The 27,885-nt window shown below is 38.6% G+C and overlaps 5 protein-coding genes across 13 annotated transcripts; 4 read left to right on the top strand and 1 right to left on the bottom strand.

The window, feature by feature from the left end:
* The first annotated feature begins 416 nt into the window (after positions 1–416).
* On the top strand, positions 417–3,293 carry LOC118436380. Of its 6 annotated transcripts, none has more exons than XM_035854373.1 (6): positions 417–590; positions 842–1,647; positions 1,731–2,046; positions 2,144–2,594; positions 2,667–2,821; positions 2,905–3,293. In XM_035854373.1, exons 2-6 carry the CDS (start codon positions 1,580–1,582, stop codon positions 3,028–3,030), a joined length of 1,116 nt encoding a protein of 371 aa, XP_035710266.1. In that variant the 5' UTR covers positions 417–590; positions 842–1,579; the 3' UTR covers positions 3,031–3,293. The 6 variants fall into 6 exon arrangements, with proteins under 6 accessions (XP_035710266.1, XP_035710270.1, XP_035710275.1 ...); XM_035854377.1 differs by having other exon boundaries at positions 417–986; positions 1,060–1,647; XM_035854382.1 differs by having other exon boundaries at positions 417–1,247; positions 1,378–1,647.
* A 44-nt stretch (positions 3,294–3,337) lies between these two features.
* Positions 3,338–14,739, bottom strand: LOC110856731 (phenolphthiocerol synthesis polyketide synthase type I Pks15/1). Of its 2 annotated transcripts, none has more exons than XM_035854356.1 (9): positions 14,608–14,739; positions 14,391–14,529; positions 13,897–14,286; positions 13,625–13,802; positions 12,999–13,411; positions 10,674–12,756; positions 10,102–10,599; positions 4,461–10,002; positions 3,338–4,384 (listed from the first exon to the last, which is right to left on the bottom strand). In XM_035854356.1, exons 1-9 carry the CDS (start codon positions 14,621–14,623, stop codon positions 4,017–4,019), a joined length of 9,627 nt encoding a protein of 3,208 aa, XP_035710249.1. In that variant the 5' UTR covers positions 14,624–14,739; the 3' UTR covers positions 3,338–4,016. The 2 variants fall into 2 exon arrangements, with proteins under 2 accessions (XP_035710249.1, XP_035710254.1); XM_035854361.1 differs by having other exon boundaries at positions 12,999–13,408.
* Positions 14,740–16,952: 2,213 nt separating this feature from the next.
* Positions 16,953–19,424, top strand: LOC110841721. Its single transcript, XM_022087415.2, has 3 exons — positions 16,953–17,334; positions 17,403–17,705; positions 17,764–19,424. Exons 1-3 carry the CDS (start codon positions 17,158–17,160, stop codon positions 19,249–19,251), a joined length of 1,968 nt encoding a protein of 655 aa, XP_021943107.1. The 5' UTR covers positions 16,953–17,157; the 3' UTR covers positions 19,252–19,424.
* Positions 19,425–23,307: 3,883 nt separating this feature from the next.
* LOC118433873 lies at positions 23,308–25,006 on the top strand. Its single transcript, XM_035846283.1, has 2 exons — positions 23,308–24,176; positions 24,554–25,006. Exons 1-2 carry the CDS (start codon positions 24,077–24,079, stop codon positions 24,964–24,966), a joined length of 513 nt encoding a protein of 170 aa, XP_035702176.1. The 5' UTR covers positions 23,308–24,076; the 3' UTR covers positions 24,967–25,006.
* Positions 25,007–25,327: 321 nt separating this feature from the next.
* On the top strand, positions 25,328–27,728 carry LOC118434088. Of its 3 annotated transcripts, none has more exons than XR_004833764.1 (6): positions 25,328–25,543; positions 25,667–25,797; positions 25,901–26,302; positions 26,373–26,656; positions 26,734–27,304; positions 27,439–27,728. XR_004833764.1 is itself a non-coding variant. In XM_035846870.1 (5 exons), the coding sequence occupies exons 2-5, from the start codon at positions 25,675–25,677 to the stop codon at positions 27,071–27,073; spliced, it is 1,149 nt and encodes a 382-aa protein (XP_035702763.1). In that variant the 5' UTR covers positions 25,328–25,543; positions 25,667–25,674; the 3' UTR covers positions 27,074–27,728. The 3 variants fall into 3 exon arrangements, 1 of the variants encoding a protein (XP_035702763.1); XR_004833763.1 differs by having other exon boundaries at positions 27,422–27,728; XM_035846870.1 differs by having other exon boundaries at positions 26,734–27,728.
* Positions 27,729–27,885: the final 157 nt, after the last annotated feature.

Raw genomic sequence — 27,885 nt, 5'->3', positions numbered from 1 at the left:
GAATATTTAATTATTATAGGTTTAATCCCAGTTACATTTAGTGCTATGATATCACTGCTATTGGATTTATAAATCGTATTATCCTACTTTTATTCATTTGGGTATAGAATAGAACTGTATTCTCAGAGAATGGGAATCGGACGCAAGTATCTAAATACATATGTAAATATGTACATGCGTCTTTGCATACATATTTATAACGGAGTCGAACTGGATATTAGCAACTGAGATTTCTCATAAACAATAAGGATCATGATGCATAATGCCAGGTGAAGTAAATTAGATAATTGATGAATGATGAAACAATATAAAACTGAGGGACGGAACAATAACACTGCATAGACATTTATGCAAACAGGGAATAATATGAACTTGACAAAGAGAAATGATCTGGAATGTCAAGTCAACAAAGAGAATAACAAATCGCATTCATACCCGGCAAGCAGCTGACATTTATTTTTCATTTTCATCTTGCATTCCTAAATTAATTTTTGATTTAAATTCATGAGAAATTTAAATTTTCTAGGCGTTTTCACATCATGGCTTCAAAATCTACGCCCTTAATTAAAGGTCCACTCCAGGTCGATTTGGTAATTAGTGCAATTAATATTTTCTGATATTCACTGTCTCTCGTTGATTAATTATACATAAAGTGAGTGAGTTATGTACTGTGCGGGTGGAGCTTAAACCTACGGCCTCCTGAAGTACCTTGTGCTGAGACTAGGGTTTCTCGTGAGTTTAACTCCATCCGCACAGTACATAACTTACTCACTTTATGTATAATCAAGAATAAATTATCGCCAATATTTTCGGATATATTGCATATTATTATGTATTGCAGATTTTGGAAAACATATTTCGAAATTTGGAGAAATCCGCGATTATAAGTTGCCTTTCCACTTGTCGACAATGGCGCAAGGTTGTGATAGAGGGTCAATTTTTAAAGAAAGTATGCGACACCCAGATAATTTTTGAGCAACCAGGAGGTAGAGTTTACAGATTAACTGATTTTTTGTCTCTTCATAGAGTACAATTATTTGCAGTGATTTATATTTTCAGATGAACAAAACGATGTCACCAGTAATTGTCATCGGATCTTGGATTACATTTCTCTCATCGACTCTGGATCGCCGCTCCACTTCACCAACTTTTGCTTTCATAACATTTCTTTCCAAGATTTGGAGATGCAGAAATTTTTAGAGAAATGTGGCTCAGAAATTAAAACTTCAAAACTAACACACAACGTGGTATGCTATGAAATACTTTATGCATGAGATGATTTTAAAAAATATGTGTATGCACATATATGCAAATCTACTTATATTCAGATTGAACGGAACGATGTGGATTTGCCATGTCTAAAAACTCTACTTTTAGTTCAGTGTCCCAATTTGCAAAGTTTCGACCTCGGACAAATTCCCGACAGTGGATTTTTGTCGGTTATAGAGGCGGCTTCACCACCTAGGACAAAAATTTCAAATTTAACCATTCATGACAATACATCGTCCTCATACATAGAATCGTCCCGATTTCTAAGGGACTTGGCCCTGATCCAGAGATAAAGGAAGTTAACCTTAATATGGAAGTTCGTCCTGACCTTCAATCCGGCGTGGAGAGTTTTTTGCACGAATTAAGGGATGTGGGAAGGCAGGTAGACACATAGATAATTTGTATTTCTGAGTTGAACTTATTTGTCGAGCTAATGAACTAATGAAACGACTTACGAATAGGTTGGAAAGTTTGGACACACTTTGCCTCAGCTTTGTACACAGTAGGATGATCCATGTTCTCAAAAGCGTTAAGGAATTTTTCAACCTTAAGCATTTTATGGCTGAATCAGTGAATCTGAATTCTCCAAGTGATGCGCATGACCTTGGCGAATTTTTAAATACACAGTCCTCAACCCTTGAGACGCTTAGTATGCCAGAACTTTTGAAGGATGGATGGTGGACTCCTGTATGCCCAGTGATTTCGTTTTCAATACCACAGTCAATGCCAAAATTAACCCTTCTTAAGATCGGTGTAGAGAAAAGATCCAACATAAAGGTAACAAATTTACTGGGTACTCGTAAACTGTGAAATACGTATCAGTGATTAATTCTGTTGTATGAATTGAAGTATATATATATTTATATTGATATAGTTAGTCCCTGTGAATCTTCCCTCTTTTTTCCCTTCCTTGAAAACCATCATCATTCTCCACGAATCAGAAATGTCTGAAGATGGTAATATTTCTGCACAACTTCTTGCCTCACCCATGCCACACCCGAACCTGACCAGTCTCGAATTACCATCCTGCACAGATGATAACTCTGTTCATGCAAATATTGACCACCTCTTTCCCAATTTGAGGCACCTTTGTATAGGATATCACAGCCGGATGGCACATCTCAACATCTCCACAGAGTGTTCCAACTTGGAATCGCTTATCCTGTGTTGTCATCCACCCCCCAATTATATACCTTCGGACTTGGATATCCCTTTAGAACAACTACTCACAGGATTCGATTCTAAGCAAATGAATATAGCAGCAGCATCGGGTAGTCGAGGAATGCGTTCCAAACCGGAAGAGCCCCCCATCACCCGTCTCAGACGTGAGCTACATATATAGTTAACAAGATTAATGACAAAATATTTGTTCATTATTATCATAATTCATTTTTAAGGTCTTCGTGAACTTACAATTCATGGGGGATATGAAAAGACAAGTTATTCCTTAAAACCTTCTGGTAGGAAATACATTGTGGGAGATATTGCGTTTCGTTATGTATTTGCAGAAATGCCTGCCTTGAGGTATCTTCATATAACGGTGGAAAATGATGTAAGATATTTATTATTACCGTGATTGGTTTCTGCGCGACGATATTCAATTAAGTAGGGATTGTAAATATTTTGTATCGTTAGGTCTCTGGAATTTACGTGATGCGAGAGGCATGTCCAAGTTTAACACTCAAATATGCCCCGGACAGGGACTTTATCCATTTAGAATCGGACAATTTTGATTCCAAACCACACTCTCTTTTCTTTTAGGTCGGAATTGTTATTGTTATAATTTAATTTATAGCTTAAACGCGAGCTATTAGACCGTTGAATTTCCTGATAGCCTTTTACTAAATAGTACATACGTATGTAGATCTCGTTGCTGAAATCAAGGCTACATTAAATATATATCATACACACATATATAACCCAGAAAGACTTAAGCTCTACCATAATTAATGTACAAAATTAGCGGGTATTTATTTGAAGGTCGTTGTACCTTTTGGAAAAGTTATTAAAATATTACTAGCGTTTTGATGTTACGTTGAAATAAAATAATATTGGTATTACTCAAAACTTTTTGTGAATGCAAAAATTTACATTTATTTGTTGCATAATTAGTTATTTTCATTGAGGATATGCCCTATTCCTATGCATCCTTAGTATCATAAAATATTTTTAAGTACGAAGAAGAAAGAAGGGCTTAAGCTTCGTAAAAATCGTAAGCTTAGTAATGAGACTCTTGATGACAAAATCTTACGAGTACGACGCTTACAACACCTTGTAACTTATTTTACGATACGAAGAATACTAAAGATACTAAGGACTAATGAATATCATTATTATGTTTAGTATTATTTTTGCTACGTACGTACTATGTATCCATACATGTTGTCAGCAATATTACTAGGTAACATTCCTGCTCTGAAAACTTCTATGAAACTGCACCTCTTGGCACTAATTCCGGCTAATTAATAATTATTATTTACTGAAAAGTTTCTATCTTGGAACTAAACACTTCAATATGCATATGAAAATTGTATCGGGCAATATGTTTGAGGAGATAATCCGATTTGTTATTCTTATTATATCTTCAAACCTTAATGCTTTATGCATACATAAATACATATGTATATTTGTATGAGTAGGTTAGCTAATGTACACTGATGCATGCTTGATTTAAAAAAATAAACTTTAATTAATGGATGGACATCGTGAAAATATTGAGTCCAGTCATGATAAACACGCCAAATAATTTATGTGCAACTGGAATACCGAATTCGGTATCGGTCGAAGATTCCATTCCGTTTTGCTGTAGCTAAATCTTTTTTTAGCACATCCCAAGATGACATTATCTTTGAGGGGTAAACATCAGGTATAAATTGAGCCAATTTCTTGCTCCAAGTAATATTTTTCTTGCCTTGGAGCCATGGCAGATAGAACCCAGGAGGCCTCTCTTCAACTTTATCCACATATATCTGGTATTCTATAATTTGTTTAATAAACTCATGCATTGGGTCACTATCGTCCATGGATTTTAAGCGACCAAAGAATTCGTCAGGTTCCAGCACATCAACCGTTACGCCGAGTTCCAATGCAACTTCATCAAATTCACGTTCATCGTCTGTTTAATTTGATCGATAAATTAATGAGTAATTCCAATACGTAAGTAGATAGAAACAGTAAATGTGTTTAGTTACCTAAGTCTGGGTTAAGTATGTTGTACAATCCACTGGGAGCCTCCTCATTGAAAAATAATTTCATTGAAAATTCTGCACACAAATCGACAGGCAACATGCAAAGAGGCACATTATGTGCAGGCATAAAGCCAAGATACATATATGCCAAGAATCGAATCATCAAGAAGTTGTCCAGTTGGATATTACCACCTACTTCACTATCGCCACCAATGTTTGTTATCCGAAAAACTTTGCAAGGAATACCCCTTTCAATAGCTTGACTTGCTAAGACTTCACAAATCCGTTTGGATATTAGATACGCAGAATTAGGAATATATTGAATTTCATCCAGCGTGGACCAAGTCTCAGAGTACAATCCATCTTCTCCAAGGTCTGTCTGGGCCCCTGTTGTCGATGAGTAGAAAACGTGTTTGAGCTTTTTCGACACAGCAAATTCCAAGACATTTTTGAATCCTTGAACATTAATAATTCGGCAACTACCAATATTTTTCGAGGCATTATATTTTTCCTGGTATGAAACTTTCACTGCTAGATTGATAACTGCGTCAACTTCTTCACAAAGTTTGGCATACATTGTTGAATTTAACCCCATCATGTCTTTCCCCACGTCTCCAGGTATTGCCTCTACCCATCCGTCAAGGTGAGTCTGACTAATTAAGTTCTTTCCTTGCATCATACGATTAAATCTATCTTCATGAGATAGAAAAGAATTTGGACGCATTAAGCAATAAATTTTTTCAACGAATGGATAATTTTCTCGAAGCTCCCTAAGTATGTAAGGTCCCAGAGTTCCTGTTGACCCAGTTATCAGAACAGTGGATATTCTGCTTACAGGTCTTAACGTATTGATAACGAGTTCATCCACTTGAATATCGTCAGGAAGGTGTGCATCTTCTTCGGCAAGTTCAAGAAGCTCGCTTGTTGTTAAGTCTACAAGATCGTCTTCCCCAGATATCAATTCCACCAGTCGATTTGACAATTCCACAATTGATTTGCAGTCCTTCACTGCATGCAGGGATATCTTTACGCGCTTCCCTATTGAGGTTTGAAGACTGTTCTTCATCTCCACTAGCATAAGGGAATCAAGACCCAAATCTTGAAAACTTGTGTTCTCATCTATGAGATCATCTTTATTCATTTTGAGTGTCCCTCGGATAACACTAGTAATACATTTCTTGAGTACATCAAGTTTCTGGCTTCTTCCTGTACATGAGTCGTATTGCATCCAAAATTCTTCTTCGTCGATATTTTCAGTATCCAAGCAAGTAGTTACCTCAATATCAGCGAGAAGGCCTCGTGCTGATGGCACAAGCTTTTTAATGGTACCAAGGTCCGCCTCAAAAGCTTGTAAATGGGAGTTATGACTTTTCATAGCATATTCCAAAGCGGAAATTCCCTGATGTACAGTAAATGGTTTGTAAACTGAATTGGATATATTTGCTGCCAGTCCGACCTGTCCCCACTGTCCCCAATTTATTGTTAATCCTGGCAATCCAAGGCTATGTCTGTAATGAACCAAGGCATCGAGATAATAATTTGCAGATGCATAATTGCTTTGTCCAGCAGCACCAAAGGTAGTAGCCATTGACGAAAATACAACAAAGTGTTCCAATGGAAATTTCAGTTCGGCGCTAATTTTATGGAGATTCCATCCTCCTTGTATTTTTGATTGATATACTTTTTCGAACTTATCCCAATTTTGGTTTTCCAATGTTCCATCCTCTAAAACTCCTGCAGCATGCATAATTCCTCTGATGTGGTACATCCCATTTTCCGGAACAAATTCGTTAAAAAGATTCTTCACTTCATGAAAATTTCCAATGTCCACTTGTCTGAAATTGACTGAAACACCCTTTTGTTTCAAAAGCTCAATTGTTCGAAGAGCTTCTGATTTTGGGGCGCTGCGACCGACTAGAAGTACGTTTTTCGCACCAACCTCACTCATCCATTTTGCAACTTCAAGTCCAATTCCTCCAAGTCCGCCCGTTATAAGATATGTTGCTTCCTTGTTGAATAATCGATACTTGTATTGATTACTTCCTTTGTCCAACTCTGGCATTGTTATGACCACTTTTCCAATATGCTTTGCCTTCTCCACATATTCCAATGCATTTCTAATATGTTTTGATTCAAAAGAAGTGTACGGAAGCGGCGTAGGACGTTTATTGCCGTCCTTAAATCCTCCCTGCATAAGAGTATGTAGTTCTTTATTCAACATTTTTAATTCATCTTCTGGCAGAATTGATACATCAATATTGTTGTAGATCACATCCGGTCTTATCAGATGAACCTCCTTCTTACTCCAAATATTCATTTTGCTCATTTCAACAAACTTTGCACCTTCTCGGCAGACAGATAATGTAGCCTCTTTAAATCCTTCTCCTGTTATTGAATTTAGAACTATAGTTACCATATTTCCCCCAAGGGCTTGCCTGATGTCATGCTCATATTTTGTCGACCTTGAATTGAATATATACTTCAAGCCTAAGCTTTTTAAATAGTTCCTCTTCCGGAGGTTTCCTGCTGTGACGATTATTGTGCAGCCAATCTGCTTGGCAACTTGAATAGCAACAAGTCCAACTCCGCCAGACGCTGTATGAATAAGAATAACGTCTTCTTTTCGTGCTTTGGCCAGATGTACTAAGGAATAGTAGACTGTTAGTGATGCAATTGGTAGTGTTGCTGCATCATTAAAAGTCATATCTGATGGGATGGGTATCGTAAGTTCCTCGGTGGATGCGATACGACTGGGTAGCGAGTCTCCAGAACGCCGGATCACAATAACACGATCCCCAATTTTTCGTTCACTGCATTTGGGTCCAAGTGCTGTCACAACCCCGGTAATATCCATTCCTAAAGTGTTGTACGTTGTAAAGATAGGGTCAGGTTTTGTAGCCATAAGTACGTCTAAGAAGTTAAGCGCATATGCCCTAATTTCAACCTCAACCTGTCCTTCGGTTAGTTGCAGGGTCTCAAAGGGTGCGAAGTACAAATCTGAAATTAAGTTGGTCGGGGGCGCAATGAGGCGAGTATTAGGCGTTGGAGGAACGTCAAGCGGACATTTTTTCATATTTACTTTCTTAAGGCGTGGAGTATACCTCTTGTTATTCCTGTAGGCTACTAATGTGTCGATATTTCCGCTGAATACTTCAGAAAATATTTCGTCCACCACAAACTCTCCATCATCGATATCCAATGATTTGCACTTTATTTCCATGTTCTCATTTGCCAAAACTTGAAGCATTCCAACAATCGGTGAGGCCGTTGGAGTATTTTGGTAATAATCGGTTGCACCAATATTCATGCACCCATTTGTTACTACGAGCACCTGAAAGTTTGTAATTTGAAGTAGTTGTTTGCATATATAAAGGAATGGTTCACACGTATTTTTTGTAGTAACCGTGGGATCCAAACTCCACATGTAAATAATCCCGCTAATGTCCGAAGTACACGATGAAAATAAGTTAGCTATATCCTCCTCCATATCATGACCAGTAGATTTGACATCTTCTAACAGTATAATTTTTGTTTCAAATCCGTTTAGCTCGAATTTATGTTTTACACCTTGTGTTATTGAATCTTGTCCACCAAACAGAAGCCAGCAATTCGGCTGGCGTGTTATACGCCTTGGGAGCACTGATAATTGTTCGCAATGAGATTCACTATCTAAGCTTAGTTGAGCGATGATTTCACATGCTCCATAGGGAGTAAGTACAATTGTACAGTCTATAAAGCCATGCTTTTCTAATAAAGTACGCCATGCATATTGATCTAATTCGCAATTCCAGGGTCGTAAATGAATATCTTCAAACCTCCAAAACCCTTCCAAGCCTCCAAACGTCAGATTGACGTCCCTCGACTGACCCACAAGCTCAAAAAGAAAAACGTATCCCCCCGGTCGAAGCAAGGTTTTTACGTTGAGTAATGATTCCTCAATGTTTTTAGTTGCATGCAAAACAAAACCAATATGTACGGCATCGTAATACTGCGGAACAAATCCTTGTTGCAGAGGATCCTTTTCAATGTCTAGAATTTCAAATTTTGTTGAGATCCCTGTGTCCTGAAAAATGGTTGCCCCTCTCTGTAAGAAAACTGGAGACAGATCGGTGTATGTGTATTCATAGCTCGAGACACCACCATTTTTCATTCCAACAATTGCTAATTCTGTGCATCCACCAACACCTGCTCCAACCTCTAAAACTCGAGCCATGGGTTTAACACCCATTGATGGAAAGCGTTCTAGAATACGTGATCCAATGCTAACAAGGTTGTCAGTTGTATGTTTAAAAAATGAATTTGCATAAAACATGTCGGCTAAACATCTTTCGTCTGGTAGGTTGGAATTACTTTCAAAAAGTAATTGTAATGCTTGCTGCCTTCCAGTTAGGATGTCTGATAATACGGCCCAAAACTTGCACAGTTCAGACATTGTGCTGGTCCACGTATAATTTACAGTCTGGCAGGTCTCAGTTGAAGTGGAAATATCTGAACAAATTTTCTCCAAAGTAGGGAAGGGTAGAGTTAGCGATAACGAAAAATGAAGGACCGATGCGTCACGATTTTGATCGGGGTCCAGAACCAGATAACCGTCTGTGACCAGCTCCAAAAGAATATAGCGCAAAAACTTGTGCAAATTTTGAGACACTTTCAACGTTTGCGCTATTTCAGGCCACATAAATTGTTGATACTGATCGAGTCCAAGTTCTTTCATTGCTTTAAGCATGCACAGTCCACCGTGCTTAGCATAGTTATTATAGACAGTTCCCTCATCAGGTGTTAAATGCACGGGTTCGACAGGTCCTACAATATTTTGCAACTTTGCATCTTCCCCATCGACGACAACTCTTCTTTCTCTCGTTCCAAGATGTTCTTTCCAAACATATTCTGTAATAGTTGGCAACGGATTTTTTTGGGAGTCGATCATAGCCATTATATTATTGAGGGTCGTCTCCATAAATTCCGTTCCGAGCACAGTTGCTATTAGGATTCCCTCTTCGCTATAAATGCGGGCTTCGTTACAGCCATCCAAGTGTTTCGAATATATGTATCCAGATGAGCAAGAGCCTCCCCACCAGATAAATTTTTCTATCTGAATAGGCACGATCAATTGGCCCTTGATCATATATTTATCTCTGCGCATTGTCATTCCCAGAATTTGTGCTTGGAACGTGGCATCAATTACCCAAGGGTGGAGGATGAATTTATCCAGATATTCAACAGTTTCGTTACACTTGAAGGAAAAAATATATTCGCCAGAGTCAGCTTCCGGATTTTTCCAGCTCTGATTGCAAATGGTGTGCATTGATGGGCCAAAATTAAATCCATACTCTTTTAATTTTTCATAGTCGAATGACTCATTGATAGGTTCGCATATTCTGGATTTCAGTCCATGGAAATTTGTTAAATGATTTTCGGGGGAGGTGGAATTTATGACGAATCTGGCTCTCGCATTGTTAATCCATTTATATTTTGATGGTTCCAAAAATAAACGCGAGTTCACTTTTACTGTTGTTTCCCCTTCGAGAGTTTTTGATACAACAACCTAAAAATCGACATTGAAAATATTTTAGATACATTTTCATGTTTGCAGTATTTAGCAAGTGCAAATATTAGTCTAATTAAGACCTAGATCCATACACACCTGGAACTCTGTACTATGCATCTCACTCATGCATATTGGAGATGCTATTGAAAAATTTTGAATGGCAAGAGATGTGGTTGGTTTTCTGTACTTTCCCTCGTCGCACTGCAACGCTGCGTATCCAGCAGTCAAGCACATGTCGAGGTAGCCAGCACATGGGAATATTATCTTTTCGCCAAGTCGGTGATCCCGCAAGAACTGGACGCGATTCACATTAACACTTGATTGAAAGATAGTGACGTCAGAGGCGTTTGGAATGTACGAGCCAAGCAGTGGATGAAAAGGGACGGTTCCGTCATCCTTAATCTTTATCCAATGGGGTGACTCGTCGAAAACATAACCCGGTAGGTCAATTTTGGTTGCGGATGTGAAACGATGGAAATTCTCCCATTTTATTGGAATGCCTTCCTTATACAGCTTTCCCATCGAGTCAAGAATGGTGACCCAATTAGATTCGTTCCTGCGTACTGATGGCAGCAGAATTATGTTGTCCGAAATCTACAAACCAGAATTATTTATATACTAGATAGTTGGTTCAGAACGCAAGGGGGAAACTATTTTAAATCACTAACCTCTTCTGAATTTGAGGCTAAAAGAGATGATAAAATTGGTTGTGGTCCATTTTCAACGAATAGTCCAAGCCCATCTTTTACCACGGCATGCGACGCCTCCATAAATTTCACGTTTTCTCTCGTATGCTTTATGAGATAGTTGACGTCAATTCTTTGGATGATTTTACCTTCTACCGCTGATACGAATATGACATTGGAGTTGGATTCTTTAAATTTCATATCTGCTGCAACTCGTCCATACTCCTCCAGAATGGGGTCCATGTGCCTTGAGTGGAAAGCATGGGTCGAGTCCAGCACATGAGTTTTAATGCAATTATTATCGCAAAACAGTTTAAATTTCTTTACTAGGACGAGGTCTCCAGCAACGACAGTCTGGGTGACCGAATTTACAGCAGCAATCTCCAAGCCGTTTGGATTTCCTTTCCCGAGTCCTGCCTGATCTAAAGCTTTCTGTACTTGTTCGATCTCCGATCCTACAACAAGCATACCGCCACGTGGTAATTCGTCAATTAGCTTCGATCGTGTGACCACAAGCTTTAAAGCGTCCTCGACGCACATCATTCCAGCCGCAACTAATGCTGCGAACTCGCCTAAACTGTGGCCCAAGACGGCATCAGGTTTCACACCCCAAGATTCCCAGAGACGAAGGATGCAGATTTCGACGCAAAATATTGACGTTTGGCTGAATAAAGTTGAATGTATGGAACTGGTTTCTAAATTTGAATTCCAAATTATTTCTTTAATTTCAATGTTGTGCTCTTTCTGTAAAATTGAATCCAATTTGTCAAAGTTTGATCGAAATACGACGCTGTCATCGTATAAAGCTTTGCACATTCCTAGGTACTGAGAACCTTGCCCGGTAAAGAGGAAGCAGATTTTTGGAGCAAGGTTTGGAATCGAGTTGAAGGATTTTATATTTTCAATCGAGGTCAAGACTTCCTCCGACGTGCTACCAAGTGCTACTTGTCTAAAAGCAAAATGCGACCGACCCATGTGCATTGTATATTCGACGTCTCCCAAATCGGCATCTGTAGTTGGCAGCAGATTGCGATATGCTTCTAGCTGAGCTTGAAGAGCTTTTTCGGTTTTCCCCGAAAATGTTAAGATTTTCATACTTCGATTATCAGCAAGCGTAATTGGCTTGGTTGGGCTTGGTTCAGGTGGTTCCTGAATTATCACGTGAGCCTGAGCTCCGGTTATCCCGAATGAATTAACTCCAGCGATCCGTGGTTTACTAGTTCTTTTTAGCCATGGAATTATTTCGGTTGGAATTCTCGCAGGGATTTTGCTCAAATCAATGTCAGGATTTAGAACTTTTAGATGTAGATGTTTTGGTATTTTTTCATATTTCATGGAAAGCACCGTCTTTTGAATACTTGCAATCCCACACACCGATTCAGTGTGGCCAATTTGTGTCTTGACTGATGCAATTGTAAGTGGATTGTCTGATTTTCTGCCTCCATAAACCCTTGCGATTGCTGCGACCTCGATCGGGTCGCCAACCTCAGTGCCCGTCCCGTGCGCTTCTAAAAAATCCACATCCTCTGGGTCTACAGCTGCCCGCTGTAGTGCAAGTGCCATCGCTGTAGCCTCTACATCGACCGTTGGAGTCCCCATATTTTTTGAAATGCCTTCTTGCACAACCGCTGTTCCACGAATTAGACCCCAAATTCGGTCACCGTGAGCTACTGCGTCCGAATACCGCTTGAGAATAAGTGAAGCGGCACCTTCTGCACGGCCAAATCCATTTGCAGATGCGTCAAACGTTTTGCAACGACCGTCTGGAGCAAGGACTCCCTCAATAAGTCCGCCAATCAGTGGAAATGGATGAAGGAGTAGATTTACTCCCACGGCGATACAAACATCTGCTCTTTCATTTTTCAAGGCTTCGCAGGCCATATCGACCCCCGCAATAGAGGTCGAGCAGCCACTTTCTGTTGAAAAGCATGGGCCAATCAACTCTAAGAAGTGAGCGATTCTGGCCGTCAATGGCCCCAACGCGTTTCCCATGTAACCTCGGAGAAAATCTGTGCCAGCAAATCCTTGATGTTGCAGCATCTCTTTATAGTCACCTCTCCAGAAACTAGTTTAGTAATTAATTTTTCCTTCATTGATGGGTAAAGTACTTACTTGCATAATGGGTATTCATTACGAGTTTGCATAGTTACAATCGTAGAAAAAAATTCGCAAAAATTTTGGCTGAAAAATTCACTTGCACATCTCCAATACTATTATTTAGTTTGCAATTTTTGTGAATTGTGCTATGATATGAACATGCGAACTCGTAATGAATACCCCCAATGTAAATAATAAAGATATTCATACCCCCCAAATACACCAGTTAATGAGTTCTTCAGGGTTGCCGGGTCAATTCTTGCATGCTCAAGAGCTTCCCAAACTACTTTCAGTGCAATACGCTGTTGTGGGTCGAGATATGCCAAATCAGCCTGATTCGTATTGAAGAATTTAGCATCAAACACTTCAATCGGGCAAGAAAGGAAACCAGCTTCAGTTTTTCGAACGTCGTCCATCACTATGTACGAGTTTTCCTTGGTCCAGCGCCATTCAGGGACGCGAACAATGCAGTCCGTGCCGTTTTCTAGTAATTCCCAGAACTCGCTAATTGTGTTGGCACCTGGGTATTTGCACGCCATGCCGACAATCGCGATGGAATTATTCAGTTCGAAAGGGGGCTGATCAAACAATATTTGATCACCAGAGTCCAACGCTGAGAGCTGCTGTGAAAATTTTGGATAATTATGTTGCATATAGTGTGGCATTTTGAATAAATACTGAATTATTTTGTAAATCCGTAAATACCAAAAAAATTAAATAAGCTAGAAATAATATATGCATAATCTAAATAGTAAGGATGGTTAATTGAGCAAAATTTTCACTTGTCGCGCAATGATGCTAACAAAGTAAATCTTGTAATATATTAACCAACTTACAGGCAATTTACGAGAAGTAGCGAAGTTTTCTGGCAGGAGTGACTTCCAAAATCTAGCCAACTCTTTTAGAAATCCATCACGATTGTTCGCTTTTTCCCGTTCATATTCCAATGGATGATTCTCATTGACAAAACAGACCATTTTTATCTCATCCCCACTCAGTTGAGTTGGAGTTTCCCTACAAATAATTATGAAAATATGTACAAAATTTATGACAATTGTATAAGTAGAACCCATTCATATATTTGTAATTGTGGTGTTAATGTTTTTACCCACTAAAATCCACTTCCATACAGTAATGAAACTCCTGATCGTCGACATCAATCATACTCGGTGTGGCTACTTTCAATCCGTTCTCTCTGGAAACAATTTTCTCGATATTTGTCTTCTTGTTTTCTTTTGTCACCGTTGATGATTGAACCACAATTGCGGCATATTCCGATCCAGTTTGTTTGACCCACTGAACTCCGTTTTGTCGAAATAATTCGTCACAGTTCTTTAAAGCGAGACAGTTACAATCAATGAAGACGCTGTGATCCAGTTGTGGAAGTTGTTGAGCGTAAATTTTTGCAGTGGATCGAAATTGGTAAGGTATTCCGTTCAGCTGGAGAAGCAATGGGTCGATTCGGTGACAGATTTGAAACTCAGATTGAAGACGACGCCTTATATTTTATATAACAATTTTGGTAATACAATTTTTGTATAACTTTATAATTTTGTATTTAGATGTAAATTTTCGAAAATAAGTAATTAATTAAATGCATACCCCATGTCAAGTGAGACATTGTCGGACAAAATGACTCCGAGTGGTCGAGTTGACAAAGTCCGTTTAACAGAGCGTGCCAGCCCAATACATTTCCAAGCCTCCTTGTCATCTCCAGCATACGTTATCCAAAATTGACATCCTATTATTAATTGCATAATAAAATTACAATTTACTTAAATCCAAGGTTTAAGGTATTAGAAGGAAGAGTATCATGTACCGAAATTTCCACTCATGTCGAAAATAAGATGCAACACTGGACTATCTCCTTAAATTTGTGACAACTAAGTACAAAGACAGTATCTTATTGAGATAATGAGTATGCGTATGTACTTATCAAGCTGAATTACGACTGGAGTGGATTAGCCCAAATGCATGATTAATATAAGTTATATTATACAACTTTAGAGTTAGCTTGGCCGTTTGCCTGGAACACGGAGATTTTTAGAGAAAAGTCTTGCCAAGGTTGGTCAAACATAGTGTGAACAAACTGATATGAACATTGTTCAATTTTTATCGCGAAGAATATTCTGGAATCAGTTAATCAGTTGATCTTTAATGCCATCCGTTTTAAGTAATCCGCAAAATAAACATTTACAGTGACGTTAGAATACACAAGTACCTGACATCCGGACCAAGATGTGAATTTCTTCGTCTATGCATGTACAAAACTATAGCAATTCTTGTGGTCAACTTCGGTATGGTAGTTAGGTGTTATGATACGATACATATTTATCTTTACCAACAAAGTTGAGACTTTAAATACATTGTTCAACCCATAATAGTGCTCTATTTTACTGTCTTAGTTCACGGTTGCTTGCTTCGTGATAAAAAATTGTAAAATTGTATTGTACTATTTTTATGGAGTGAGGAGTGAGGATGACTGTAATAAATGTGAGTATCGTAAACGTTTGGGTAAGTGAAATTCCAAATGCCAAATTCGTAAGATTTAATTACCACCTTATCCTGTCCGTATGATGCTTATGTGTGACCTTTGTACTCGTCCAGATCTCCGGATTGAAATTACCTATGTAAATTTTTGTGAAATTGGATTTCCAAGCAGCAGACACATAAATAACACAATGCTATATCTTACATATATTCTTAGATTATATTTTAAAACCAGATTTCTAGTAATAATTATCACAATTTATACGATTCCGAGTAAAATCGACCACTGCCGGTCTTCTTGACCTTCACATGCATCCAGCCCAGTGGAATTGAACTAACTTATCCACTGGGGGCTGACTTACTTACTATTCTCCGAGGATAACATGCCAAAAGGGTATCAAAATCTGTGAGAGCAAAGGTAAGTTTATCTTCTTAGGGAGGGTGCATAAATTACGTAACTAGTTATCTACATACATACACGTATTTAACATTGTGGAGTAGGCGGACATGCGACGTTACACTATTTCAAAAATAATTGAAATTGAGTTTGATATGAATATGACAAGAAAATAATCTGGGACTACATATAATGAATGAATAGGATGAAAGAATTTTCAAAATCAGTGAAAAATTTAATTTTTCGTGAAGGTTTGAAGGAGCAAAAATGGGTTTAGTGGGTATAGCAAGCAACCCACTCAACATCAGTTCATATCTGAGCATTCATCAACCTTAAACCAAGCCAGGTAAGTAGATTTTTGATCTAATCAAGTAAATTTTATGACGAAAAGCTTCCTGTGGGATTCACCCAAAAACTCGTATTCGCATTTCGCAAATAAAAATTCCACAATAATGTTTATACATAAATACAAATTAGTTTTATATTTATAAAAATGGGGAAAGAATTTCCAGGTCATGTCTCGTCTGTTGTACGAAGAACAATATGAGCAGATTCAGAAAAAATTATTTCAGATTTTTTACATTAAATAATGCTGGTCTAATCCCGATTTTATCCTCCTTCAGGGTCAGGGTCGAAGGCAAGTTCAGAAACCGAGTGAAATGTCGTTTTAGTCAATCAGCAACATGCGAGGGTACTCAAACCATACAATAATTATGTACTTAAAAATAAGGTTTTATGGAATTTAAAATGAAAAACGAGACCAGAAACGAGAACATCGAAAAGTAAAGCTGATAAGGTATAAATTTGCATTTACGTCAGAGCTTACATTTCTGTTTTGTTTATCAATCTGAACTGACACATGGTACAATCGTAACAGGGACTGAAGTTCATTACGTACACGAATTTGATTTGCATCAATGCATTCATGAAAATCATCTTTGATATCATTCATTCACTCGTCTTGGCTTAATTATTTAAAATCTTACTAGTTTAAGAAATTGTTGTTTAAATCGCTTGATATGCATGCATGCGGCCAATGCTTATAAATAGTTTTCTAGTCACGGAATAACAGCTCTTAATGAATAATTCATGACTCTTTGGAGACGTTCGCTTGCGTACATATGTATTTGGCTTAACTGGCCGCACACATTTGTTTTTGTTATCTCCTTAATATTTATCTGTTTAATAAATACATAGACAATTTCATGCCATCCAAATTATATACGTATTCATATGTAACCCAGTTGAGTAGAATAACTTGTTTTCTACTTAAATATCACTCAACTACGCAATTGAACCTCGTTAATTTCAGTCAGAGACGAAATGTCTTTCATTTTTCGTCTCCTCGACCAGTCCGGACCAGTTCCACGTGCACAAATTGCATGCCATCTGCTAAACTTTAATCTTTAATTCTTTTTACCCATTTTACCACCTAAATTAAAAGCATAACACGAATGAATTTTAAATAAAAGCTTAATTAAAATGTGCGACGGTAAACTATTCCTCTCAAAATATTTGAGTTCCAGTTCTACTCTAATTCTCGACAAGATTGGGAATGAAGGAGTTACCAAATTTACGAATTTACATGCACTGCAAAGCATCAAAAGAGAAAACTTTAGTGAAGAATTTTGCACATTGTTTAATATTTCTGGACAAAAGGTACACATAATAATTTCAACCTTGCATATTCACGTCAAACAATTTATTAATCAAATATTTTTTTGCAGTATACAATCGGCAAAAGATTTACAAGACGCCAAAAAAAGAATGAATTTATATTTTGCCTTTACTCCGAAGTTGGGGAAGGGTCTCACTGCGAAATTTCCGTCGAAAGAGATGGTTCTTATTGGATAACACCTTTGGAAGGGAACGCCACGAGTGTAAATGGGGACGAAATCTATGAAAAAACGCAACTCAATCACGGCGACTATTTGTCACTGGGAATAAATTGCAGCGTGGAAGACGACATGGTTTCTTACATAGAAATATATAATCAAAAGTGGGGTGGGGTTCCGATTTTTCTCTTTGAGGTAGGAATTTTAAGCATAATAATTGAAACTGAATTTTTAACTTCGTTTTTATTTTCAGCAATCGAAAACTTTAAAAATTAGCACTGTCAATTCAAGTAGAACTGTGCCAAACTCGCAACCCACCAACAATAGTAGCGAATCATCAATTGGATATAATCGGAACATTGTCTACACCATTTTGCGCTATGTTAACCTCCAGAAATTAAAAACTTTGCGACTCGTTTCCTCTCTCTGGAATTCAGAAGCGTTGTCTCACATAAAAGCTCGATCCATCATAACCTTTGATTTTGACTCGTATCGTGACGCCAAGGAATCCATGCGCTTCTTCCAATATCATCATGAAATGAGAACCTTTTCACATCCCTCGTGGTACATCAGACTACCTCTGCTCTCCAATCTGAAGGACCCCACGGTTAGAAATATACTGTCGAAATTTCGACATGATTTTTCAGTCTTGCTAAATCCCAAGAAAAATTCGCACAATGTCAAATCGCTGAGAATGAATGGTGCCATTTGCTCGAAACAAGACCTTGCTTTACGAACCAGATTGCTCCATGGCGTCGCTCAGACGTTGGAGCATCTCGAAATGCTGGGTGATTGGGGGTGTGCAACATTGGGGTTTCCGAATATTAATTTTACAAAGTTAAAAAGTGTCACGATCGCATTTGAAATATTACAAATGGACAATGATAAGCACATTGCAAACCCAGTTACTCAAGCAAATGACCAGAATAAGGGATGGTGTGCTGCATTTTTGAAGATATTGGGTCCTACGAGTATTAAATCGATGGGATTCGCCACGTCAAAAATGTTGACGCTTCTTTTTCTGGATGAACTGTCAAAATTAGTTGAGAGCGATCCCTCCGGGTTTACAAATTTGAGAGAAATTATGGTCTTACATTCGACCCCGGAAGTGTTGCGCTGTTGTCTCATCCTGCCTCAACCATTAACGAAATTAGAACTGAATTGGTTGTACACTAAAACCTCTGGGGACGATAATTGGATGGGGGTTTTCCAGGATTTCGAACAATTGATAGCAAAACATGCAGAGACGTTAGTTCATCTTCGCGTGATTCTGCCCATGCTGCTTTTCCCGAGTGAAATCCAGCTTCCGATTTTGCCCAGACTGAAACATTTGACAATTTTGTGCGAAGGGGACTCTGGAAGGACACTGAAAGATCGATACTATAAAAAGACTTTTTGTCCGAGAGTGTATTTCAGGGAGGGGTGTTGCTGTAAGGGTGGCGCGGATAAGTGTTATGACCTTTATGAGAAGTATTTACCATCCTTGCAATACTTGAGATTGGACATTAAGCATCACTTCAAAATTGCATATAGTCGAGATGAAGAGATAACAAAGTGTCAAAACCTGTTTGAAACATTCCTGCTTCAAAAGGAGAGAAAAATTGGGACAATTTCTACATGCAGACAGTTACGAGAGTTACACGTGCCATATGATGAGCTTGAAAATATTTTGGGAATAACAAGGTCTGATTTGGAAATTTGGAGATTTCCTAACATATGCAACAAGGGAAGAACTTCTTGAAATTTATCATTATGGAAACATATGTACGCTATGGTTTAATAAGCGAAATATAAATACCAGCATGTATCACACGTGTAGACATATTTATGTAGATATGTCTGCAATGTCTACATACATACATACACACATACATACATACGTACATATCTATGCATGTATGTATATTTAATAAATATAATGTGATATTTTATTATAACTTTGAATAAATTTATTATTTACTTATCCACAAAGTGAGTTTATATATACTTAAGATTTTTCACCATAATCCACTTACATACATACGTATCCACCTTATTTTAACTTAATGACCCGACGTCGGGAAAAGGTTAACAGTGCTTTGGAACTTTCCTCATACGAAGTCAAGTTAAGGCGTTTTGAAGTTGCATTGAAATTTCTATTCCTTATTTATCTATCAAATTATTTTTCATCATACCACACCCAACGTTACTAAGATCAATGGGTAGCATTTTATCAAGCAAATGTACAAGATAACTGACTGTCTAGCCAATATTTAAGATCTTAACGATTTGCAAGTTAGCATCACATCCAAAACTAATTGCAGAAATGGACAATATATTTTCAAAACGGGTTCTAATATTTATTATATTTTTCCTACGATATGTTTCCAGTACTCACCCTCCCCCCGAATTTACCAATCTTTTAAAAACATTAGAATCATGTCTCCTTGTTTTGTACGACTACTCAGGGACGAACTGGGCTCTAATAATAAGTATTCCACTTGTCCGAGTAAAATTAAAAGTGTATCAAACTACATGGGAAAATAATGGGACTAATAAAACTTTCTATTCCGCCGACGTGGATCACAACTTTAGTTCGTCTCCGATCGCATACCGGGCGACATACCACGTCTGCACGTTTGAATTCCATTTGTTCCCCCCAATCGAAGTTTCCTCCTTTGGAATAGTCCAATTCACCGATCGGATGAGGATTCCGAACATTAACGTGGGCTATTCTTACATTGGGCGGTTGGACCATTATGCGATCCCGTATAAAATTTCGGAATACAATTTTCACAAAGTTCTCATTACGAATGTAACGGATCCCAAGAAATGGGGCGCCTGGGCGAAACCGTTGGTTGACGGGAAGCGTGGCCAATGGTCAGCGGCAAGCTTGTTTGACGTGATTGTAATAAAACGTACAGGTAAAAACAAGTGGAATTTTGATGATAGGGGAGGCTCACAGTTTTATTTCCTATGCGACGTCTGTACCCCGTGCCACGCAAAATTCATTCTGCTTTCAAAGTCAGATTTGATAAGTCTTGTAGCGCTGAAAGCAGCAATATCGGGGCACACCGTTGGGGTGGTTGATAGAACTTGGACAATTAATCATCTCTCCTTAAACGGGGTTGATATCGCGATGCAAGAAGCTCGACTTTCCGCGGCCGCTTATCACCACGGGAGGCCAGTGAAATACCTCAATTTCAGAAAGTACGATTCACGAGGAATGAACTTGGATTTAATCCTATTCAAACTAGCATTTGATAATGCAACCATGACTGGAGTGGAGACCGGATGTGAGGAGGTTCCTCTAATTGAAAGCATTGGAGACAATGTCAAGTATGCAAAACTGTTCAGGCACGTTTATAACGGACAAATTGCAAGTACCCGGAGTAATGCTCCCCTCGTCCTGATGGATTTATTTATGGGTCAGATTCTAACTTATAAAAGTGAAGGATTAGAGTTTACAACATGTCGTGCGAAAAGCTCGGGTCTGGTGGGCGTTAGTGATCTGGCGACGCCGTTGGATGACCTGACATGGCTCCTTTTGTTGCTGAGCTGTACTGCGATTTGTGTTTTGCTATCGATTGGGTACACTTTGCTGGGAAGTGATGCGAACACCTTCTCAACAACACTGCTACTCGTGGGGTGCGGTTCCCTGCTGGAGCAGAGTAATGCATGGGCTAAAAATCAATCTAAACCGAAACGATTTTCTGAACAATTCAGCATTCCGATCTACTCTGACTTTGCATACATCATTTGCGCCACGTGGATTCTGGCAGGACTCATTTTGTCCAACTCGTACAAGGGGGAGTACGTCAAACGACAAACTGTTCCGCCCACCAGGGCGACATATACACAATTTGAGGAATTAATTGAAAATAAATTCTCCGTTTACACCATCCCTTCTGATGCCTCAGTCTACATAAATGCCCTCAACCAATCCAAACCTGGCCAGGATTTGTCCATGTATGGCAAGTCGTTGTCGCTCATATCTATATTTGAATATTTCTTGGAAGGGAGGGATGAATGGGGGCGCAAGTACGACAGTAACTCATCGGACTACAAAATGATTCTACAATTGAAAAATATTACTACAATTCCGCCGGATTATGTGAACATTTCCACCGGATATTTTTCATTCACGGAATTAATCAAGGAATGCAATGGTCCAAAAGGGACAGCGTTGGCATCTTGGACGGATCATGTGCTTCAGGTGCACGCGCATTTGCAAGCGATTTATCCGCACTTTGCAATTAGTAAGAGTGTGCAACCACTGGCTAAATTAACGAAGGGATGGGCGCTGTTTAATTGGGGGAACGACATTGTTCTGTCGAGAATATCGGGCCTAATGTCTTCCGGTCTGGCGGAAAAGTGGTACAAGTTATCCAAGGAGAAAGGTGTCACGAAATATATCAAAATTGCACAAAGTTTAAGACAGGCTTGGAAGAAGTTAGACTTTGTGGAAAATATGTACGGGATATGTGTCATATTTCTCGTTTTGTGTACCATATCAATTGCTTTGTTGCTGGTTGAATTGTGTTGTAGTTGTGTATTATTTTCAAGATCCAGGATGAAAGTGATAGATCTATAATTCGGGATTTGCATTTTGTAAAATATGTAATTGCAGAAAACTAATGTAATTTGAAATAATTAGTATTTAATCATATGTACAGAACCTTTGTATTTTGATTAGCCGAATGTATTAAATTGTTTCAGAGAATTGTAGGTTTATGATTATATCCTTCATAATCCCTCCTGGGATTATGTAGGTTTTTACTTATTCTTTATCTTTGGTACAATGTGTGAGTCCTAAAGAATTTCTTCTATGAGTTTTATGCAAGGAGGCGTACATATATACGTGAGTTGAATAAAATTTTCAGAGTATAAAATGAGCCAAAGGCAGCCAGATTTCATTGATTGCTTTTATGCAGTGTTTGAAATACTTTGTTTCTGATCTGGGGTAGGTGCACCTACCCCAGATCAGAAACACAGGTCGTACCACCTAGGTGGGACGACCTAATCCTTTCAGGTATAATTAAGGCGTAGAGTAATTAAAAGGATATTTCTTAAATAATAGTGATAGAATCTCCAGCCGCCAAAACTACGTGCGGATCATAGCTCGCAGGGGACCATGGTCCCCGGGACCAATATGGTCCCCGAGGGTCCCCAGTTTTTTTTGATGGTCCCTCGGGGACCATTTTTTTAGATGGTCCCCCGGGGACCAGCGACCAGCGACCAATTTATTGCGAATGGTGCGGATAAGATTAAAATTAGAGGGCGACTAAAAATAAATTTGAACGTGGCCCATCAAAATGAAACGACTTGTCTTCTCATCCCATAGGTAAATATAGTTACTGATTGGATTATGAAAAATCTTACTTAATCCAATCAGGAATTATTGGTATTCATATTGCATTGCATGTGTATGTAATGTAACCATGACGGTTTGTCTCGTCTATTCAGGAAGTTTGAGACCCAGAGGAGACAACAGCCAGCCAGCATGCAGCCAGCAGACCAGCAGACGTGATTTTTAGGCCTTTTATTAGGCCTTTTAAGATGGCCTTATAGATTTACCAAGATGTCTGTCTGTCCGTCCATCTGTGCGTCCGTCTGTGCGCACGATAACTCTCTTTAAACATAAGCTATTGACTTGAAATTTTGCACACTTCATCTTCGGGTCAAAAGCAGTGGCGGCGGAAGATGACGTCATCGGGGGGACATTGCTATCCTGTCAATGTTGAGAAGTCCCGCCTTCTTATATCCTGCAACGCTAATGTCCCCACGATGACGTCATCTTCCGCCGCCACTGGTCAAAAGTAAGGATGAGTTCGGAGATGGGCATGATCGGCCAAGTAGTTGGCCAGTGGGGGTCTTTTCCACCCAAATGTGTTGCCATTAACTACCAAGATGGTATCAATGCCATCTTAAAAGGCCCCGCAAAGTTGCTTGGAGTAGGTTTTTATGCAAGGCAGGATAAAAAAATAATTGGAAATATATTTCTGAGATTCTATTAAATAAATGTAAGCTGACAATTCACTATATTATATTCAGTACTATTATTAAACAACCCCAAGTATGTATATAGTGGTACGTTAACCTGAGCGGTCTTATATTTTTTTTGTGCTGCAGAATAAAAATCGACTCAAAATTTGAAAGGAAGTAAAATGTCGGCACCATCGTCTGAAAATCGCCACTGTGCCTACTGCCTCGTCACTGTTCTCCCTGAAAATGTCAAGCTTTGTGGCCAATGTCACCGCCGAGCTTACTGCAGTGATGAATGTCTAAAAGTAGACTGGGCTCGGAACGGTGATGGACAACAACACGAAAAATGGTGTGACCTCAACTGCGGCGAAGAAGATTTGGACTGGAAGGTCATTCCCGTAGCAGGAAAAGGGCTTGGCGTCATTGCCTTACGCTAAATTCCAGCCAACTCAAGAATTATTGTGGATGCATGGTGAACAAACGATTTGGAGATAGGAGTCCGACTTATCAACGACTTGGAACCCGCTTCTGGAACTTTTCAGGACAAGGTTAACCTAAATTCGTTTGGTTTGTCGGAGGAGTCCATTTTTACTTGTGCCCGCATGTCCAGAGTTAATCATAAGTGTGCTGCAAATGCCGGCACCATTTCTGCGTCCGAGTCGAAGGTCATGATCTTGTATTCGATGAAAGATATTGAAAAAGGTGAGGTTGAGTAAATTATGCGAACTGTGAAAATACATGGGTACATTGATTTCAATTTCCAAATAATAAAAATATTTTTTGTCTAAGATACATTCATAAAATACCAAATTTAGAAAAGGGCATTGACTCTGAGAATCGAAACACAAAATTGTATTTACACAAAGCAATTAAGCAATATTGCTTTTTGCAATGTTGAATTGATAAGAATCTGATAAATTTCAAATTTGTCTGATACGTAATAATGTCGAGTTAGAAAAATATTCTCATATTCATTAGGGAACGAATTTTTCCTCACTAATATTAGTGGAATATATGTACAACGGTGAAATTACGATAGTTAGTTACAAAGCTGATGAGATTATTTAATTTTGGACCAGGTGAGGAAATCTGCACTTCCTACATCTACATGGATGATAAGCGTTTCGCTAAGGATCCCATTCCTACTGATGGCACACGACTGTACTTGAAAAATACTTATGGAATAATCTGTCCGCCTGATTGCATCTACAGGGACAAGGAAATGCAAATGATCGCAAAAGAACACACTCAACTATTCGACAATATGAACGAATGGTCGCCAACACATCTTGTCAATCCTAATCTTTTAATGATGCCAACGATCAAGCGACTTGTGGAAATCTGTGAAACTGTTCCAATCCTGGAGGGAAATATTGTCGACATTCTGCTCAATGCGTATTGTGCCGCACGACATGCCACTGGCGAAACAGTACTTGGAACGGTGCAAAGCTTTGGCTCAGAAGAGGTATCATCCGGAATCAGAGAAGAATAAGAGGTTCATGCTGCCAGGGTTTAGTATGGATTAATTGTGATCTACATACCTACACATTTTTTTCTAATTTTGTTCAAACTCTTTTTGGTCTTGAATAAACTGAATTACCTGCAATTGTATGTATGCATAATGAACACCGTACATATCAATTATTGCACTAAATGTCCATATTTGCACATTCACATTTTCTTAGTATTGACTCGTTTTGTAGCAATTCCTTCCTCTTACTCTATTTTGCATGTTATCGAGAATTGAGGGAATTCAGACTATTGTGCAGTAAACATACAAAAAATATGAAAATGTGTAGGTGAGAATCTCACCGTGAGATGTGAATAATCTCATTTTGTGCGAGAAGCTAGGACTTGGAGGCTCCAAGTTGGAGAGCGGCTTGACTGGACAAAGCAAAGTCGAGAAGGGCCAAGTTTTGTTTATTTCTTTTTCTCTTCTGCGACAGAACTAATTTTTGAATATGTTCGGTTTAAAAAATTATAACTTTTGGTGTGGATGTGGATGAGTCGTAATTTCTAATCATTCTTATTTCTTCCCGTCATGTAGCTCGGAACGAAAAAGTTAGTCGGTACGTTTGGTAAAATATAATTTCTGAGGGCTAAAGATTGAGGTTGAGGTTGTCGGTTTTATTTGCGATTTTAATGAAAGGTTTTAAGCGACAAATTACGTTTCTCTTTTGTTCGAATTGAAGGGTTGAAAATGTCGGATGCTGAGGATAAATCGATAGATTATAGGTGGTTACGACTTCGGCCCCTAAATCCTAATTTACTTACCGATGATGATGACAGTGATTTGGATGAATCTACAAAAAGGAAGGAAATTGTAAGATTTTCTATATTTTCCATTTTATTTATGGTTCCTGAGTTATATGTATGAGATTGGGAAATCATCGTCAATTACACACACAATTTTCATTCGTGTGTAGATTGATCCCTCAAAAGCATCAGCAGCCAGAAATTTACGACCGAGAAATTCATCCACCAAAACGGGAAGAAGTTACGATGCCACATGCTCCGGATGCGACGCGGATGCGAGGAGCATTGCATTATGTTGTGATCAACAGGAAATCGTCAAAGTATTGGCCAAAACAAAACGAGTGAAGGAAAAAGTCTTCCCTTCCTTGCCACAAAAATCCGAAGGTGTTGTTACACGTTCTCAAACTAAGGGGGCATTTGAGAGGACCCAAACAAATAAAGAAGATCGAAGTCCAAGAGTTTGCAGCGTTAACATCAAAATAAAAAAACACGGGAAACTTAAGCATTCCAGAATCATCGAATCTCGCCCAACCTCCCAAAGTCATATGAACGATACGACACCGAGAGCGGAGGTATGTAGCTATTGGAAGATAAATAAATACTGTAGTCGGAATTCCATTAATAGTTACTTCCATGTTGCAGGCGCCTTTTCGAATTCGCAGACATTCCACCATGCGAGTAAAGAATAAGCACGAGGATTACGAAGATCCAGAGTGGACGCCAAAAATGAATAGTAATCAAAAACGTCATAAAATGTCTTTCCGATTGAGGGCTCAGCAACCTGGTTTCTGGAGTGTCACTCCAGAAACGCCTTCAAGTTCATCGGTTAACGGTAAAACGAAGTCTTTAGTGTCAGCGTGGCTAGCCGAATCATCCACCCCAACTAGACGAAAAAGAGGAAGACCTTGTATTCCACGGAGACTATGGTATTTCTGGGTTTGAATTTTTTAGCGAAATATTTGTTTGTTCCAATTAATTTATATGCTGTATCATTAAATTGAAGGGCTCATATTGAGTCGTCAGTCTCTTCCTCGGACTGTGAATCAACTGTTCCGGCTAAAATCAATAGGCCCGTAATTCAGCGCAAATACTTGAAGAATGCTAGGAAGGATAATGCTGCTCAGTCTTTCGACTCGGGTTCATCTCAAAGTTCAGAAATTTACGCAGATATTTTGTCCCAACATACATTACAACAAAATCATACACAATGCGATGGTTCCCAACAACCAAAAGTTGAAACTGTAGACCTTTCAGAATCATGTTCCCTGCGATCCGTTGTACATCAACAATATGAATGTGACGATGGAAACGAAGTTGCGTCGTCGTCGCCACAAAATTCATAGCGAGCTAACGGAAACCGGTAGATTTCATCAAATCAAAGCCTTAGAGAACATAAAATCAAGTGAACTTTTAACCAAATCCTTTAGCCCAAGATCTCATACCAAAAAACTTGAAAAACAAAGCGTGCAAAAAGTTAAAGAAACATTACACAGATATTTACGAATAGTTAATTTTAAGTCATATATAGATAGCTTTGTTGGATGTAAAATATTATGCAGATATCGACAATATTAGTAAGTACCCAGGGCGCATAAACTTTTTGTTGTCCGTGGTTTCTCCTAAGGGGGTGATGATAAGGTTTCTCCTTAGGAGAAACCACGGACAACAAAAAGTTTATGCGCCCTGGTAAGTACCAGTTTAGTCGTAGTATGCCCTTAAATTTAGAATTAACACGAAGCTATTATGTTTGTATTTTCACTATGCACGAGCAGTACAAAATTTGCTTTTCATATTTGAATTATAGTGATATGTAACAGGAACCAGAACAAACCCACGACAAATTTAGTAATCATATTAACGTATGTAACCAAATGTCTTCTCCTTAAGCTTACTATTATGTCGCAGCTAATGACCAATTATGTAAAATCTGAATATAATGAGTGTTACATAAATATTAAATACTTACTTAATTATTTAATAAAGAATACATACAAAAAATCTGGCATAATTATAGATGTTTGTGTCGAGTCCACGCCTATCTGCATGTTGGCGAGTACAAATGGGATCTGTTAGCTAAAATGTGATCCCAGTTCAAGTTAGAAGAGCCGTGTGCGTTTAGTTCGAAATTTAATGAGCTTCAATAATGTATTGCATA

The sequence above is a fragment of the Folsomia candida genome, unplaced genomic scaffold (genome assembly GCF_002217175.1).
Source record: "Folsomia candida strain VU population unplaced genomic scaffold, ASM221717v1 Fcan01_Sc001, whole genome shotgun sequence".
Classification (NCBI taxonomy): domain Eukaryota; kingdom Metazoa; phylum Arthropoda; class Collembola; order Entomobryomorpha; family Isotomidae; genus Folsomia; species Folsomia candida.
This window is presented reverse-complemented; position numbering and strand designations above follow the sequence as displayed.